At 40.9% G+C, this 16,707-nt stretch overlaps 1 protein-coding gene across 11 annotated transcripts in view; it reads left to right on the top strand.

The window, feature by feature from the left end:
* Nucleotides 1–16,707, top strand: part of GRIP1 (glutamate receptor interacting protein 1) — a 713,425-nt gene that overhangs the window by 604,924 nt on the left and 91,794 nt on the right. For all 11 annotated transcript variants that reach the window (XM_039472175.2, XM_074402865.1, XM_039472176.2 and 8 more), the window contains 2 exons: nucleotides 5,806–5,992; nucleotides 6,586–6,731. In XM_039472175.2, coding sequence (XP_039328109.2) covers nucleotides 5,806–5,992; nucleotides 6,586–6,731 — 333 coding nt within the window. The remainder of the gene's footprint in view (nucleotides 1–5,805; nucleotides 5,993–6,585; nucleotides 6,732–16,707) is intronic.

Here is a 16,707-nt window from a genome sequence, read left to right as displayed (position 1 = left end):
TACAATAAAAAGTCTTTGTCGTATTGGTGGTGACTTGAGGCCAGAGCTTGCAAAACAGAAAAGGCTCATACGTGTTTCCAATGCCAAGGAAGGACATGCCCAGAAAAGAATGAAATCTTCTCACATGAAAATTAAAACATTCTGTATTATTGATCAAAGGAGAAATACAAGAAATCTGTATGTAGCCATGTATTACAAGCATTGAAACAGGAAGGCGCCATGCTTGTTTCATAGGGAAAATAGGACAGCACAGTTAGGCTTTGAGGAGTGTCACAAAGCCCTGGAGGCATTGCCGAGCCATGTCATAGAGGGAGCCCTCTCATCTCCTCTGCCGGGATCTTACTGCCCTTTTCCTGGTTGCCTGGGCTGCCTCTTTTTCTGCCAGAGAGGCCAAGTCTCCTTCCAGAACCCTATCACCTCCCTGTAACAGCAGTGTGGCTGAGCAACGGATCTAGCTAGTTTGCCCTGCTTTCTGTTCCCCACCACTGTACTCCAGGCCAGTCTAGAGACTCTCTCCCCATTTTGCCTGAATTGCAGCAAAGAGTAGAAGTTAGAACACATCTCCAGAATGGTCTTTGCTGCTTTTGTCATCAGCAGTGACTACTACTAGGGAGGGTGCCATTGAAAAGAGCTGAAGAAAAGAAAATGAGAAAACCTAAAAACTTTTCTGGTCCCTTCCATCGACCTAGGAACAAAGAATGGAAGATAAAAGCAGCTACTGGTAAGCTTTTACAAGTGACCATTCAGGGAGCCATGGAAGGGGACACCCTAAGAACTATACTCACACCCCCATTTGGACAAAGGAGCTGTTGGCCACCTCTACTGCTCTCCTGAACTGGATCACATGATAAGCAATGTGTTGGGTCTGTGGCAGGTTGAACACTATAGTATGGAACACTTTAGTGAGACAGAAGTCCCAGATTACAGGATCAATAATCAAAACATATTATTCTTATGGGAGGCTCAGGCAGGTGGATCACTTGAGCCCAGGAGTTTGCGACCAGTCTGGGCAACATGTCAAAACCCCGTATCAAAAAAAAAAAAAAGAAAAGAAAAAAATACAAAAATTAGCCTGTTGTGTTGGCACACACCTATAGTCCCAGCTACCTGGAGGGCTGAGGTGGGAGGATCGCTTGAGCGACGGAGATTGCAGTGTGCCAAGACTATGCCACTACACTCCAGCCTGGGCAACAGAGTGAAATCTTATCTCAAAAAAGAAAAAAAAATTGTATCTCAAAAAAGAGAGAAAACATAAAACAGATTGTAGTAATAAATTTTGGGGATCCTTGGCTCTGTATTTTTTAAATGCTTCTCATAGCTGATAGGAAATCTTGCAGCCTTCTAAATTAAATACAGGTTTGGTAAATTTTTAAACTTTTGGAGCCGTTTTTGGCTCCCCCTGCCCTTTCTTACACTAGGAGAAACAGGAATCGACCAAAATACAGTCATTCCTTGCAAACCTGAAGAGTTGTGAACAGAACCCTCTATGTGAGAATGGGAACAGGACAGAGCAGGCACAAATCCTGAACACAACCTCAGCACACACCAGTTAGCAGGATTCAAACATAGGGTGTCGGCAAGTTAGCATTTTTATCTTCACCTTGTAGACAAACCTAAGCCAAATTCGGTGGCTTGCAGCCTGATGACGACAAAATACCTTGCGGAAGCATCTGCTACTGGAAAGAGAATTCACCATCCACACTTTCAAATGTCAGGGAATACTCATCTTCATTTTCTTTTGCTGGTTGACCACATTAATGAAGCAGGATAATTAAGCTCATCTTTTTCTCCTCCAAGCTAATGTTGGTTTTTTTCTTTCTTTTGTTTACTCATTTTAAATCTACAATATATCTTTTTCATATCTGGTAATAATTTTCAAACTTTCATATGTGTAACTAATCATACATACAATTTCAAGTGAAATTTTGCTCTTTGTCAAATAAGAGATTCCAATATGTCAGAGTACTTTCAGAGCTAATTATAAAATCATGAATTATTTACTATAATGCTTTGTGTATAATATAAATTATAACTTTATATAATTATAAAACCAATTACATAATGCATAAATTTATTTTAAATCCTAAATTCAATTTTCTAATAATTTTTGTCATCTCAACTTGCCTCCAGATAGAGCTTATAAATTTAATAATACTCATATTAAATTAGTACTTATTTTTATTTTCAAAGCCTTCTGGAGAATAAAATTATTCAACTACCTCCTCTGTTTCAAAAAACATAGCAACTCTTTCCTTTGAGAAGGCTTCACTATGTCTAATCTAATCTCACCTGTTACTTTTTATTAAACTGACCTATTTTTTCTTGGCTCTTTCTTAGTGAGGATGGTAAACAGCTGACTTAAAGTTTCAAAACAGCTTTTAACTCCAGTAAAGTAGTCCAACATTCTATATCAAATTGTAATCTCAAATGGAAAAACAATATTAATGTGAATCTATAAGAGACTCAGAGAAAGTTTCCTGATTAAATCCAAAAAGCTTCAGCTAGAAGATAAGTGGAAGTTACCTGCAAAATAAGTGATGCTGTAACATAATATTCCCATCTGCTACGAGAAATAACTGGAACGCAACACACCCTCCAGATCCTTACTGACAGAAAATGGTATCTACCAGTGGTTTGGTGCCACTGATAGCAAGAATTATGATCTAGAGAGTAATCACAGTACACTCTACATCAGCAAAACCACACTAGAACATGTGATCTGAATTAATACATGACAGTCCATGTGTCAGACCTGGCAATTGTAACAAGCGTAGGATTGGAGGCTACCTTCACCCCACGCTGCAGGCCATGTTAGCCTTAATCCAGCTGAGAGAGAATGAGGATGGTGCTTCTTAAGGAAAAGTTGATTTTTTGTCTTACTCTTCCTAGACAAATGATCTACTTCACCCTTCCTTGCCCCATCCGCTGCAATTACCTGGGTCCTGAAGAATGACTTGTAGTTCCTTATGGTAACTCAGCAGCATCTATGTGAACTGTGGATTCCAAAACGGAATATGTGCATGACATCACAAAACTTGATTCATTCCTCATTTATTCAGCATTTATTGAATATTCCAGGCACTAAGATTTCAGAGATTAAAAGAGCTGATTCCAACCTTTCAAGAACTCAGAGTCAAGGGCGAGAGACAGGCAAATAGAGACCTGATAAATGCTGAAACAGAACCATGTATTAGAAGTGTGGAAATGTAGAAAAGTAAGTACCTAATTCTGCCTAGATAAAGCAGAGAAAGGGACCCAGAACAACAGCTGAGTGGCAGAGGGCACAGTAGATACAAAGACACAAAAGTGCGTCAAGAGTGCTGGGGCACACGGCAGGCACATGAAGGGATTACAGAGGAACAGGAGAGTGGGTGGGCAGGAGAAAGGAATGGGTGAAAGGTCTTATATGCTCTGCTAGAATTGAGAAGTTTGTTCTATAGGAAATAGGGAGCAATAGAAAATTCAAAACGGGGGCAGGGATTACCTTTGCGTGTTAGAAGGGGTACTCTGGCAGCAGTTGGAGGCTGTTAGTATAAAACAAGAAGCAGGGTTACTAGTTGGAAGTCTGTTCAGTAATGTACTCTGGTGATGGTGAGGCCTTACTCTGTAGTAGTGGCAATAAGAAAGGGAAGAAAATTCACTCAGTTTTGAAAACATTGAGTTTGAGGAGCCGACGAGACAGTTTGTGGATGGGGATATCCATTGAGTCGGGAAATCCGTCACTGGAGCTTGACAGAAACTAAAGAGAAAGAGTTGAGAAGATACATGCAGGGTAGATATGTTGGGGCCTCATCATATCAGGAAAGTTTATCTGACAGGAGGTTCATCAGGAAATAATATGTAGGGAATATTGTGCATGTAACCCAGAAAAAAGTACATTAGAATAATTCAAGTAAAAAATAATGAAAGCCACAATTTAGGTACTAAGATTAAGAAGGGAAAAGAGGATTTTTGCAAGATATATTTCAGTGGTCATCCTGAAAGGATTTAGCAGTTGATAGAATTTGAGACAATGGGGAGTTGTGAGTTAAGGCTACTTTGAGATTTCAAGCCTAGAGGACAATAAACATCATGGTCCTAGTCACAGAAATAATAGTGGCAATGAGAGAGTAAAGAGGGCTCACGCAATTTTGAAAACATTGAGGAACCAATGACAGTCTGTGAATGGGCTACCCATCAAGGAGGGAAATCCATCACTGGAGCTTGAAAAAAACTAAAAAGAAAGAGTTGACGAGATACATGAAGAAGCCATATAGCCATGCTGGGAATGAATGAGTGAAAGAATGAGAGTAGAAAAGACTTAGGACACAACTGGGCACTGGAGTGCGGAGGAAGGAAAAGCAATTGGCTGGGGCTGAAAAAGTAAGACGCTCAGAACAAAGCTTCGTCAAGTGAATGATTTTAGAAAGCAAAGGATGGTCCAATATCCAGTCACTGTGGGGTAGGTGGAGCGGATGAAGCCATTGATTTTAGCAATCAGGAAGTCATTGGTGAGAGTAGTTTCAGTAAAGGGTGAAGGCAGAAGGCAAGTTTTAAGCAGCTTCAGAGTCAGTACATATCTATACACAGTGGTCTGAAAGCTGGGGGAATGAGTAGGAAAGTTTGAAAAAAGCAGCAAAAGAAGTTTTTTTCATGGCACGAAAGCATGGGGGTGGAAAGGAATAGTTTTAAAAACACTAAAAGGGGAAATTAGCCTTGAAATGGGAGGAAGAATATATTCTCCTATACTGGGGGGAAAAAAGAAGAGGAAACCAATAATGATACAGAGAAACTGAGGTTAAACAGAATGCTGTTTAAAGAACTCTGATCAAAGGGTTGGATCTTTTCAGTCTTACAGGAAATGAAGAGTAACGTTTGACCCTTATTTAGGGTAGACACATTTGAGACAGATCCTTTGTGGAATTAAATAAGGTGCCAAAATATCACACAACAAAGAATTTAAGGGTCTAATAGTATTGTCAATTCATAGTGAATTTTCCTAGCACCCCTCAGCAACTTAATAACAGCAGTGGAGTTAACTGGGCATTACCAAAGAATATAGAGTATAGAAAAAAATCTCATGAGGTTTAAGAATCTCTGAGCCTAGGAGATGCATTATTAAAATAGTCGCCAGGGGTCCAGGTGGAGAGTGGGGAAAATGAAGCCAGCAAAGGCAATGGCTTTCCACCTGCACTTGACTAGAGACCAAACTCTGGGCGGAGAGGTGGGGCAGGGGTGGGGGGGGGTGGCGGGGACAGGAGGAATGTATAGAGTTTAAACAACGTCATTGTGCCAACCCAACACTGGATTAAGGTTGAGGACCGGCATAGCCTCACCAGATTTAGATTAATCATTTCTTCAAAGCTGAAGGTAGGATTATTTAAAAGTCACAAAGCCCAGATGCAAATGGCTAAAATGGAGAAAACATGAGACCAGCTAGCCCAACTCCCTTTTTCTTAGATAGGATATAGACACACACAGAGACAAATTGGCTTACTCCAAGGTTCCCCAGCTGGTGCTCAGTGATAGAGCCAGGACTAGAACCCACGTACCATAAGCCCAAAGCCATCCTCTTAAAGTCCCCACAATGATCCCTGGTTTGAGGAGTGGGGAGTCAGGGTGCAGGGATATACCGATGTTATGATTGAAATGTGATGAGTATTGAGAGATTCATTTATCTTTTTCAACTCTTGCTAAACCGGAAGGCCATAATTTAACCTCCAACTGTTGCCAATGAGTTTTTGTGCAGAAACAAGATCTATTTTGCAAACGCTGGTATTCCTGGTGCTTGCTCCAACCTAAAGTCGTTATTTTCTGTTTCTCTAGTGTCCTTAGCCTCTAGCACAGTGGGATTGGCTGGGCAGGTTGTTCATACAGAAACCACAGAGGTTGTGCTGACAGCAGATCCTGTCACAGGATTTGGGATCCAACTGCAGGGCAGTGTCTTTGCCACAGAAACGCTCTCTTCTCCACCTCTGATTTCCTACGTTGAAGCTGACAGCCCAGCAGAGAGGTGAGATGCTTTCTTTCACGGCAGCATTTTCTGCTCTGCATTTCTAGTACCTGCTATTTTGAATGGCTAGTAAATTATGAATCATTGCTCAATGCAGAAAATGCAAGATATAATGAACTCTCTTCTGACAGTAAAGTTTTATGTTCTTAATCAGGTTTGAAAAGGATAATAAGCATGGGTGCCTTTATCTAGCAGATTTTGTCCATCAAGGGACTTGAAGGTATATTGATTAAAAAGGAGAAAAACCCATTAAAAAAAAGTATCCTGAAGTTCAACTTCAATAATCTCTCTGCCATGGGGGAATGTACATTCATCATTAGCAAATATTGGTTTGGATCAGATTCTAACAATACCATGGTTATGAATTATTAATTATCTCCCTGGGATACATTAGGATTCCCCTGCTTACAATTATAAACATGAAATGCAACAGTGTAAGACATTGAAGTTGACCTATGCAATGTCCACAGTATTGAATAAGCAAGACCAAATTATTATGCTGTTTTGCAAGGATCAAGCAAGGTAGATTTGGCAAGCTCAACTTGGTAATTATTTACTCTATCTACAACCTCTCACATGTGGTTCTAAATTAGATGTGGGGTGCTACAGATTGGAGACAGAGTGATGGCCATCAATGGAATTCCAACAGAAGACAGCACCTTTGAAGAAGCCAATCAGCTCCTCCGAGACTCTTCAATCACGAGCAAGGTCACCCTGGAAATCGAGTTTGATGTTGCAGGTATAATCATATCATCTCAAGTCAGTGGCACAGTCAGGAGTGGACTGCATGTGAATTATATTGGTTATGTGGCAGAGAGGAAACTGTTGTTTTATATGCTGAACATGTTTTTGTTTAGGAGGTTTGGGGTGTCGTTTTGAATTGAGCATTGTTTTGGATTATTCCTTAAAATGTCACCACAGGAACAACTGAAAATAAATGTGACAAATTGAATAAGTAATAGCCACAACTATAGAGGCCATAAAAATAAATCATGTGGCCTTTGTTTTTTCTTTCTTCTGTATATTACAGAAACCATATTCTTCAGGCACAGAGACAAGTAAAGCCTCTCTTTGACCCTGCACACTGCAAAGAACACATGAAACTTCTTTTGAGAGTCATGAAAATTCCCTAAGTGTATTTAAGCAAGCCCAGTTGGCAAATATTTAGTTTTTAATGTTAAAGAGAAATGGTAGCAGATACTTGTTAAAAACGACAAGGAAGACTTTATTGGAGACTACTACAGTAGGCAGTCAAGAGTATTACAGTAGGCTGGGCGGAGTGGTCACACCTGTAATCCCAGCACTTTGGGAGGCCAAGGCAGGTGGATCACCTGAGGCCAGGAGTTCAAGACCAGCCTGGCCAACATGATGAAACTCTGTGTCTACTAAAAATATAAAAAATTAGCCAGGCATGGTGGCAGGTGCCTATAGTCTCAGCTGTTTGGGAGGCTGAGACAGGAGAATTGCTTGAACCTGGGAGGTGGAGGTTGCAGTGAGCCAAGATCGCACCACTGCACTCCAGCCTGAGCAACAAGAGCAAAACTCCATCTCAAAAAAAATTAAAAAATAAAGAATTTTGCGGTAGGAGGGAGAGGTTGAACCCAACTACAAATATAGCTGGGGCAGTTGGGAATTTATAGCCAGTGGACAAAGAATGGACTCATTGAATGAAAAATTACTAAAAGGAACTTGATTAAATATCAAAGGTAGGGGGACCAAGGGGATTCTCCCTAAACGGACTCAGCAGGATTCTTGCTAAAATTGGGCTCCCAGGCCAAAGACAAGGTCTGGTTAAGAAGAGGACTCTAGGGAGCCAAACTAAAGTTTGGTTGTAGGCAGAGTCCTGATCAGATGCAAGTTTTAGAGATTGGTGCTAGTTCCCGTTTAAGAAAATTGTCTTCACACAGTGAAAGACTAGCCCACAGACCCAATAACCCTTACCAGTCAGTAAAGATATAGACATGGGGATCACATTATTCCAGCAAATATTTACTATTTACCAAGGGCCAGTTATGCCTCTACGTAATCACAAAGTAGATGTCATAGTAGGCAGGAAAGTAATAAAAAACATATATTTTGTAAAAAGCTTATATTATATGAAACTTATATTATAGCAGCATATAGAAAGTTAATTTAAAAATTAACAAATATTGCCCAGTGTGGTGGCTTACACCTATAATCACAGCACTTTGGAGTCTGAGGTGGGAGGATCACTTGAGCCCAGCAGATCAAAACCAGCCTGGGAAATACAGAAAGACCCCATCTCTGAGAAAAAAGAAAGAGTTTTTAAAATTAGCCTGGCATGGTGGTGCACATCTGTAGTCCCAGCTACTCAGGAGGCTGAGTTGAGAGGATCACTTGACCCCTGGAGGTCAAGGCTGCAGTGAGCAGTGATTGTACCACTGAACTCCAGCCTGCATGACAGAGTAAGAGCCTGTCTCAAAAAAAAAGTAATTAATTAAAATTTAAAGAATATGTGCTCTGAGGAAAATACAGCAGGATAGAGGGTTAGAGAATTACTTTAAGGGAGCTAGTTTTGTAGGCTCATTTTCTAAGGAAGTGACACTTGGGCAGCGATGTGAAGGCTGAGAAGAGTAACTCTGTAAGGCTCTCAGGAGAGGGCATTGTAGGGAGAGGGAGTAGACAGTGTAAAGACCTTAGCCAGAACAATTAGTTTGCCGGAGAAACAACAAAAAGGGCTGCTCTTGGAAACAGTATAAGGGAGTTGGGTTTGGATTGGGTTTGGATTTGGTGATGCCGTTGGAGGGGTTAGAGGGGCCGAGTAATGCAGTGCCTGGTAAGGAATTTAGATGACATTCTGAGTATAATGAAGCCATGGAGCATTTTATGCAGAGGAGCTAATCTGAGGAATGTTTTAGAAAGAGCGTTATGACATGGGAGGAGAAATAGAAGCAGAAAAGCCAGTTCGGAGATTGTGGCAGTTGGACAGGTAAGGCATGGTGGTGGCTTGACACAGTGGTAGTGCTGGAAGTGGTGACAAATAGTGGAATTTAGGGCATGGCTTGAAGCAGAGCTGACAGCTCTTGCTTATGAGTAGGATATGGAAGATGAGGGAGAAGGAAGAGCATGGATGGCTCCTGAGGCAGGAGGGTGAGCAGTTGGATAGACAGTGATGTCTTTAGCTGAGAAGACTGGAAGAGGGGAAATAGGAAAAATAATTCTGTTTTTAGAGGTGGGCTGGCAAATCCTCTGCCAATACTAGAGAAAAAAGACAAGCATGTCTGTTCCTTAATTCAAATGACAGTTACTGAGCACCAGTTACTAGGTGCTAAGCACTGTGCTGTGTTCAGATCATTGAAAGAGAAAATAGCAAAGATTTATATCCTTGAAGAGCTCAAAGCTAAATAGGAGATAATGAGCTACTAAATGGTAAGAATAGACTTGCCAAATTTGTGTTGACACTGGAATACAGAAAGCTCAGGAGAGAGTAGTGCAGGCAGTACCTTCTGGAGCCTAGGATGGAGGGTCTGGGCTGGATAGCAAGACCAAGGAGTGACCAACATGGCAGTGATTGTTAAAGTCATTGGAAAAAAGACCACTAAGGAAAGAGTGGCAGTAAGAAAGGGACCGACGGGGGGACTCTGCCTGAGGAATACTGAGACTTAAAGGGGAAAAATGTGAGCAAAGGCGATGAAGGTGCACCTTGAGAAGTGGAAGAGAACCAAAAGAAGGTGGCATTTTGGAAGCCAAAGAAAGAATTTCAAGGCAAAAGTCATGATCAATAGCTTAAAGGTACTATGGAGAATTCAAGTTACATAAGGTAGGAAATGTCCTTTGGATTTGGCCATTAAGAAGAAAGACATTGCCATAGTATGAATAGATCTGGGAAGCTGGGGCAGAAGTCAGATTGCAGTGAGCTGAGGAATGAATGGAGAGGTGTCAAGTACAGAGACGCTCTGCTTGCTGTCTGCTTTAGGAAATGGATTTTGGAAGAGTGTGGCAGGAAAAATGCACTGAGTGGATGAAAGATACTGGAGACCACTGTAGGCGCCTCTTCTGAGAACTTCTACTGCATTTACCTAAATACCTGTTGCTCTATTTTATATTCTTACATCCTTTATTCAGTAGTTCTCAACCATGGTCAATTTCACCCTAGGGGACATTTGGTGAGGTCAAGAAACTTAGCTGTAGAGAAAGAAGAAGAGACAACAGATAGTGGGAGACTGAAAGTTCAGAAGGGTGTTATTTTATTTTGTGGCTTTGTTTTGTTAAGATTGGAGAGATTGAGCATGTTTGGGGCCTGACATGAATGAGGGAGAGAAGAGATAATTGATGAAATTAGATCCACAAAGGAATGAGAAAGAGAAGTCCAGGACAGAAGGTAGAAGACCTCTTCCTATGAGTTTGTAGAAAAGGATGTGAGACACAGAAAGACAAACCTCACGTGTTCTCACTTAACTGTGGGAGCTAAAACTTAACCAAACTTCTGGAGATAGAGAGTAGGATGGTTACCAGAGGCTGGGAAGAGTCGTAATGATAGTGGGAGTGGGGATGGTTAATAAATCCAAAAAATTTTGGAAAGAGTGAATAAGACCTGGTGTTTGCTAGCACAACAGGGTGACTGTAGTAAAAAATAATATAATTGGCCAGGCCCAGTAGCTCATGCCTTTAATCCTAGCACTTTGGGAGGCCAGGGCAGGTGGATCAGCTGAGCTCAGGAGTTCTAGACCAGCCTGGGCAACACATTAAAACCCCTCTCTACTAAAATACAAAAAAATTAGCCGGGCATGGTGGCATGTGCCTGTAATTCCAGCTACGCGGGAGGCTGAGGCAGGAGAATCACTTGAATCCGGGAGGTGCAGATTGCAGTGAGCCAAGATCATGCCACTGCACTCCACCCTGGGCAGCAGAGCAAGACTCCATCTCAAAAAAAACAATCAAATAAATAAGTAAATCATAATAATTTAATCATACACTTAAAAATAGCCAGAAGAGTATAATCGGATTGTTTGAAACCAAAAGTATGAGTACTGGAGGGGATGGATACCCCATTTTCCCTGATGTGATTATTGTGCATTGCATGCCTATATCAAAGTATCTCATGCAACCCATAAATATACATGCCTAATATGCACCTACAAAAATTAAAATAATTTTAAAAAAAAAGGATGTGAGAATATAAGTACATTTTTAGCTGGCTTTTGGGTGGTTCATGTAAGAACTGTCAAGCAAGGGTGAGATCAGCAGCTTGAAGGGTTGAAAAGAATGAAGATTTAGAATAGCAAATGGGAGGAATGAGAGAGGAAACCAACCAGAAGCCTGTTAAAAGGATGTTCAAGCAGAGTGGAAGCTTGAAGTTTATAGCAGCATCAGCCTACACAGTGGAGTATGTTTTGTTTTGTTTTCTTTTCTTTTATTTCGGAAGACCTCAGCTGCCAAGTAATGAGAACAGAGAAAATAAATGATGAGATTGAGCCAGAGACTGAGGTTTCCAGAGAAGGTTCAACAGAAGAACTAGTCAGGGAGGTTCAGAATGTTTCTGGGAGAAAAGATTAATAATTATGATAGTAACATCATAATTATTATGGTAATATTTATCAAATGTTTGCTCTGTGGCCTGTTGCTTTCTAAATGTGATGTGTGCATCAAATTGTTTAATTCTTACAACAGCAATGGCAGAGGTTACTATGATTATGTCCTCAGAAAATTGAGGCACACACATAGTTGATGGTAGGCTGGGATTTTAACCCAGGCAGTCTAGCTTCAAAGGTCACACTCCCAGCACTACAGTACACTGCTGTGTTTGAAAGAGTCTAAGCGAGAGAGATGGGAATTAATAATAGATCAGCCTGATAGACTGAGAGAAAAGGGAAGACTTAAGGAACTAGAGATCTTGAAGAAGAAAAAGGAATCGTGACAGAACGGAATGAGAGAGCTGATGTCTAGGAGGTTGAGGCCAAAGTGCTGTCTAAGAGTTTAGAATTTCAGAGACGGTCAGGCAGGACATAGGGTAGTGATTTGCAGAAGTAGAGTGGAGGTAAAGATCCTCAACCAGGAGAGATCTGAGAATGGAAAGACAGTGTAATGGAAGGACCAGCCATGCAGGGAAATCTCACAGAAAGATGGCAGGACTTAGAATTAGGAGGGGAGTGTGAACTAGCTGCATAGAACCTGCCAAGCACAATTTCACAGAAGGAGCTTCACTGTAGCTGCTTTCTGTCACGTCTGGGTGGTTTGGCTCACTTTATTCAGGTCTTTGCTCAAATGTCACTTGTTCAGAGAAGCCTTCTCTGACGAACTATCACTTTCTATTCTCTTTCCCAGATTTATGGTTCTGCTTAGCCCTTCTCACACTCTAAGATTACACTGTGTATTTATTTTTATTTATTTTCTCTCTCCTCAAGTGGAAAAACCTATGAAGTCCGGAACTTTGTGGGTTTTGTTTATGAATGTTTACCTAGCACGCAATGTAGTGCTTGGAATACAAGAAGATCTCATTCAGTCAATACTCGCTGAATGAGGCTGGGTGCGGTGGCTCACGCCTGTAATCCCAGCACTTTGGGAGACCAAGGTGGGCAGATCACTTGAGGTCAGGAGTTCCAGGCTAGCCTGGCCAACATGGTAAAATCCCGTCTCTACTAAAAATACAAAGATTATCCTGATGTAGTGGTGCATGCCTGCAATCCTAACTATTGGGGAGGCTGAGGCAGGAGAATCGCTTGAACCCAGGAGGCTGAGGTTGCAGTGAGTCAAGACCGTGCCACTGTATTCCAGCCTGAGGGACAGAGCAAGACACCATCTTAAAAAAAAAAAAATACTAGGTGAATGAATGAATAGAGAGCAGTAGGCTCTCTGAGGAACTGGGATCAGAACTTCAGACTGCATCAGGAGCTGACATCATCCTCCCTGTTTCTCTGGGGTTCCTGGTCTTTCAGTGCTGCATATCTGCTCCACTTGTCCCTGTAGACAAGTTTTCTCTGACTTTTTATTGTATGTAATTGTCCCATCTTTGCTGAAGTGCCCAGCCAGTTCTAATTTATCATTCCCAAGAGAAAGAATCTAATTGGCCCAGCTTAGGTTTAGTATCCTACCCTTCTAGTCAGCTGTGACTGAGATGGGTCAGATGATGGTGAAGATATGGTTTTCAAAGAAGGCTGTCCAGCACACCCAGAATATACAATAACTACAACAACACAACGTTAGTGGTTAATTATTGTTAACTACAATAACAATATTAGTGGTGAAATGCCTCTAATAATCCAACACCTTTATTCATTATAAATGGGGAAACTGAGGCTCAATTGAGGAAACCCAAGGTCCTAACAGCAGGGTGAATGGTAGACCTAAGTCTGTTGACTTGGAGTCTCCGTTTCCCATATCACATTGCATTGCCTCTTCAAAGAGATGTTACCAACATGAAGCAATTGGAGTGAGTATTCTGAACCTCTGCCCTACTGACATGCTTTGTTGCAGGAAGGTGGTTTGTTGAAGCACCCACTCACTACATTTCAGTTTGACATTACCAGCACAATGCGGCCTTCTTCATAAGCAGTATCTAAGTATTTACTTGTAACTGTATATGTATATTTTAATATTTGTTGATTGAATAGTTTAATATCTTAGATTTAAGCTCCTAAAAAATGGGAACGGTGTCTATTAAACCTGCTTTGTTCAGTACCCAGCTTACTTGATAAGGGGCAGGAAAAGGAAGTGTAAGTTCATCTCTCCTTGCCCTTCATTGTTCCAGAAAGTAACCCACTTCAAAGAGATGGAAATAATATAGAACAGGGCAAGAAAAGCTATAGTCTCATCTTGTCATTCCTTCCTCCTTCGCTCATGATAGATATCACTAGGTGACACCAGTATTCTCCTGCTGAGCCCAGATACAGCATCATAGTCCTCAATAAAATACTCTAGTTAGTCGTTACTAACCTACTGGTATCTATTGGAAACTATTGGATCCAGAAAAGTCCTTTCTAGCCAGTCAAGAACTTGGGACATTAGTGGGGAATATCTGGATGTGAGCTGTTTCAAGCCTGCTCAGTACTTTGGGTCCACTCCTATTGTCTGGATGTAAGCCATCCATTTCCAAAATTCTGCCTCAGAAATATTTTACAACCGGATATTAATTCCCAAACCTTTGGACTTCAGAGACAAATTATCTCTATTTCATAAATATTTTGAATGACATGCAGTGGCTAAAAAGCTTGACTCATTTTTGCCCAAATCTCTCTCTCCTTTTTTTCTTTTGGAGACAGAGTCTTGCTCTGTTGCCCAGGCTGGAGTGCAGTGGCACGATATTAGTTCACTGCAACCTCCATCTCCTGGGTTCAAGCAGTTTTCGTGCCTCAGCCTCCCGAGTAGATTAGGTGTATGCCACAACGCCTGGCTAAGTATTTTTGTATTTTTAGTAGAGACAGGGTTTTACCATGTTGGCCAGGCTGGTCTCAAACTCCTGAGCTCAGGCAATCTGCGCCCCCTTGGCCTCCCAAAGTGCTAGGATTACAGGTGTGAGCCACTGTGCCCTGGCCCCAAATCTGGCTCTTTAATTATAGTACTACACTGCACTGCACTGCACAAACATCATAGTAATGTTAATGGAATTATTTTAAGTTAAAAGGGTTCATAACCCATCATGCTAATAAATATGTATAAATTTTTGTATTTCTTACCAAAATCCTTTACCATACATATAATTTTATAAAGCTGTAATCATAACATATGCACAATTTACATTTTACCTTGTTTGATACTATCTTTTAAACACTGATCTCCTGTTAATATCATGAAAAATACCTGAAGTTTCTACTTTAACTCTGAAGTTATTTTGTTGGAAAAAAATACATCTTTGTTCTGGAAAGATGTCTCAGTGAAAATCCTACCAAATGATGTTTGCCATCATTATGGAATCCCTGTGCCTTTCTCTGCATTGGTGGGAGTTAAACATTCACGTTCCTCACAAAGAGTGTCCGCACTGATGAATTATGATGTGGTAGTTATCTTACTGTGCCAACAGTGAATGCTGCAGGCAGAAAAGCAGACAACTTGGAAAGCAGGAGACCTTTGTTTACCCAAATGTGTTTTTAATTATAGTATTAACAGAGATAAAGCAAAATCAGGGAAGTACAAAATAATTACATGTGAGTCTATCAAAATAAACATCATTTGTTCTTAGATTCTATGTACTTCCTTTAAATCTGCTGCTTTTCCAAATATTGGATTTTTGCGTTGGTGGTATAGTGGTGAGCATAGCTGCCTTCCAAATATTGGATTTTTGCCTCTTTATTAGTGTTTCTTTAAGAAACCCCAAATTAAATACATCTTTGCTTTAACAGCCAAATAATTATATAAAGAAAAAATAACAAATATAAATCATGTTGGCATTTAAAGATTAACATGAAGCCACAGCTTGAGCAAAGAGATTTATTAGTTGATATTTGTTCATCATTATGAATATTTCAAATCTCATGTACTCAAAAGTGATTCATTACTGTTTTCCAGGAAGTGATAATATCTCCTGCAGTGTCATTAACAATGTTAATCTTGGTCAAGTTTCCCTGGATTAAACATTTATAAAAGCAAAATATTGCTGTTGTAACTATTCTAGAACAGCATTTTCTGGCCCTCATGTTTCAAAGACCTCACTTGTACAAGCATAGCATCATGGGCAAGATGTTATAAGCATCTACAGATACACATATACAAATATACAGTATGCTCCCCTTCTCTTTCACAGAGAACTTTTTCTAAAAACAGGAAATATTAAATGGGTAGGACAGGCACAGTGGCTCCACCTGTAATCACAGCCTTTTAGGAGGCTGAGGTGGATAGATCACTTGAGCCCAGTAGTTTGAGACCAGTCTGGGCAACATGGTGGAAACCTTGTCTCTATAAAAAATACAAAAATTAGCTGGGCATGGTGGTGGGTGCTTGTAGTTCTAGCTACTTGGGAGGCTGAGGCAGGAGGATCACCTGAGCCTGCAGAGGTCAAGGCTGCTGTGAACTGTGATTATGCCACTTGTACTCCAGCCTGGGTGACAGAGTGAGACCCTGCCTGCCTCCCCCCCACAAAAAAAGAAATAAAACAGTAAATGGTCACTCGTTTGTGAAATGAGTTCTACAAATAGTGATGCTTCATGTGCATTTCCTTAGGGGCCATTTGTTTGCTTTATCCAAGTAATCAAAGCATTTATTTCTGCTATGGCTGTAACTCGTGTGGAAGCTTTCTGCTTGCTTTCATCCCACTTCCTCGACTGAATCAATGTGTTCATTAGGGATCTTTGAGTTGCCAGCAAGAAAAATGCACTCCACCTAGTTTAATCAGAGAAGAGGCGTCCACTGGGAGCGCAACCTGTGTTTCACAGCCAGGAGTGGCTAGAACCTGACTTCAGTGGCTGTCGAGGCCAGGCACAGGCTCTCTCCTCATATATGCTTGCTTCTTTCTTCCCTCTGTCTGCTGACTGGCTGCTGGTGCAAAACCTGGCCACTTCCAAAGGCCCTCTCTGTCCCCAGTCTGCATGCTAATTCCAGATTCTTAAACTGTCACTTTGAAGGTGGAAGGAAGGTGGCAATTAGCCTTTTGTTGTTAGAGTGCGGTATGGGGAGGACTCAGGAAAGGCATGAATTGGAAAAATATTTTGCTAAGTAAATATTTTTGACATTGCAGCTCCTGAAGTCAGGAAGTAAAGCACACCTAAGTGTTTTTTTTTTACCTACTTCATTTCTCTTTTTCAAATTAGCCAGTCTTTTGAAAG

Source organism: Saimiri boliviensis, chromosome 7 (assembly GCF_048565385.1).
Source record: "Saimiri boliviensis isolate mSaiBol1 chromosome 7, mSaiBol1.pri, whole genome shotgun sequence".
NCBI classification, from domain to species: Eukaryota; Metazoa; Chordata; class Mammalia; order Primates; family Cebidae; genus Saimiri; species Saimiri boliviensis.
This window is presented reverse-complemented; position numbering and strand designations above follow the sequence as displayed.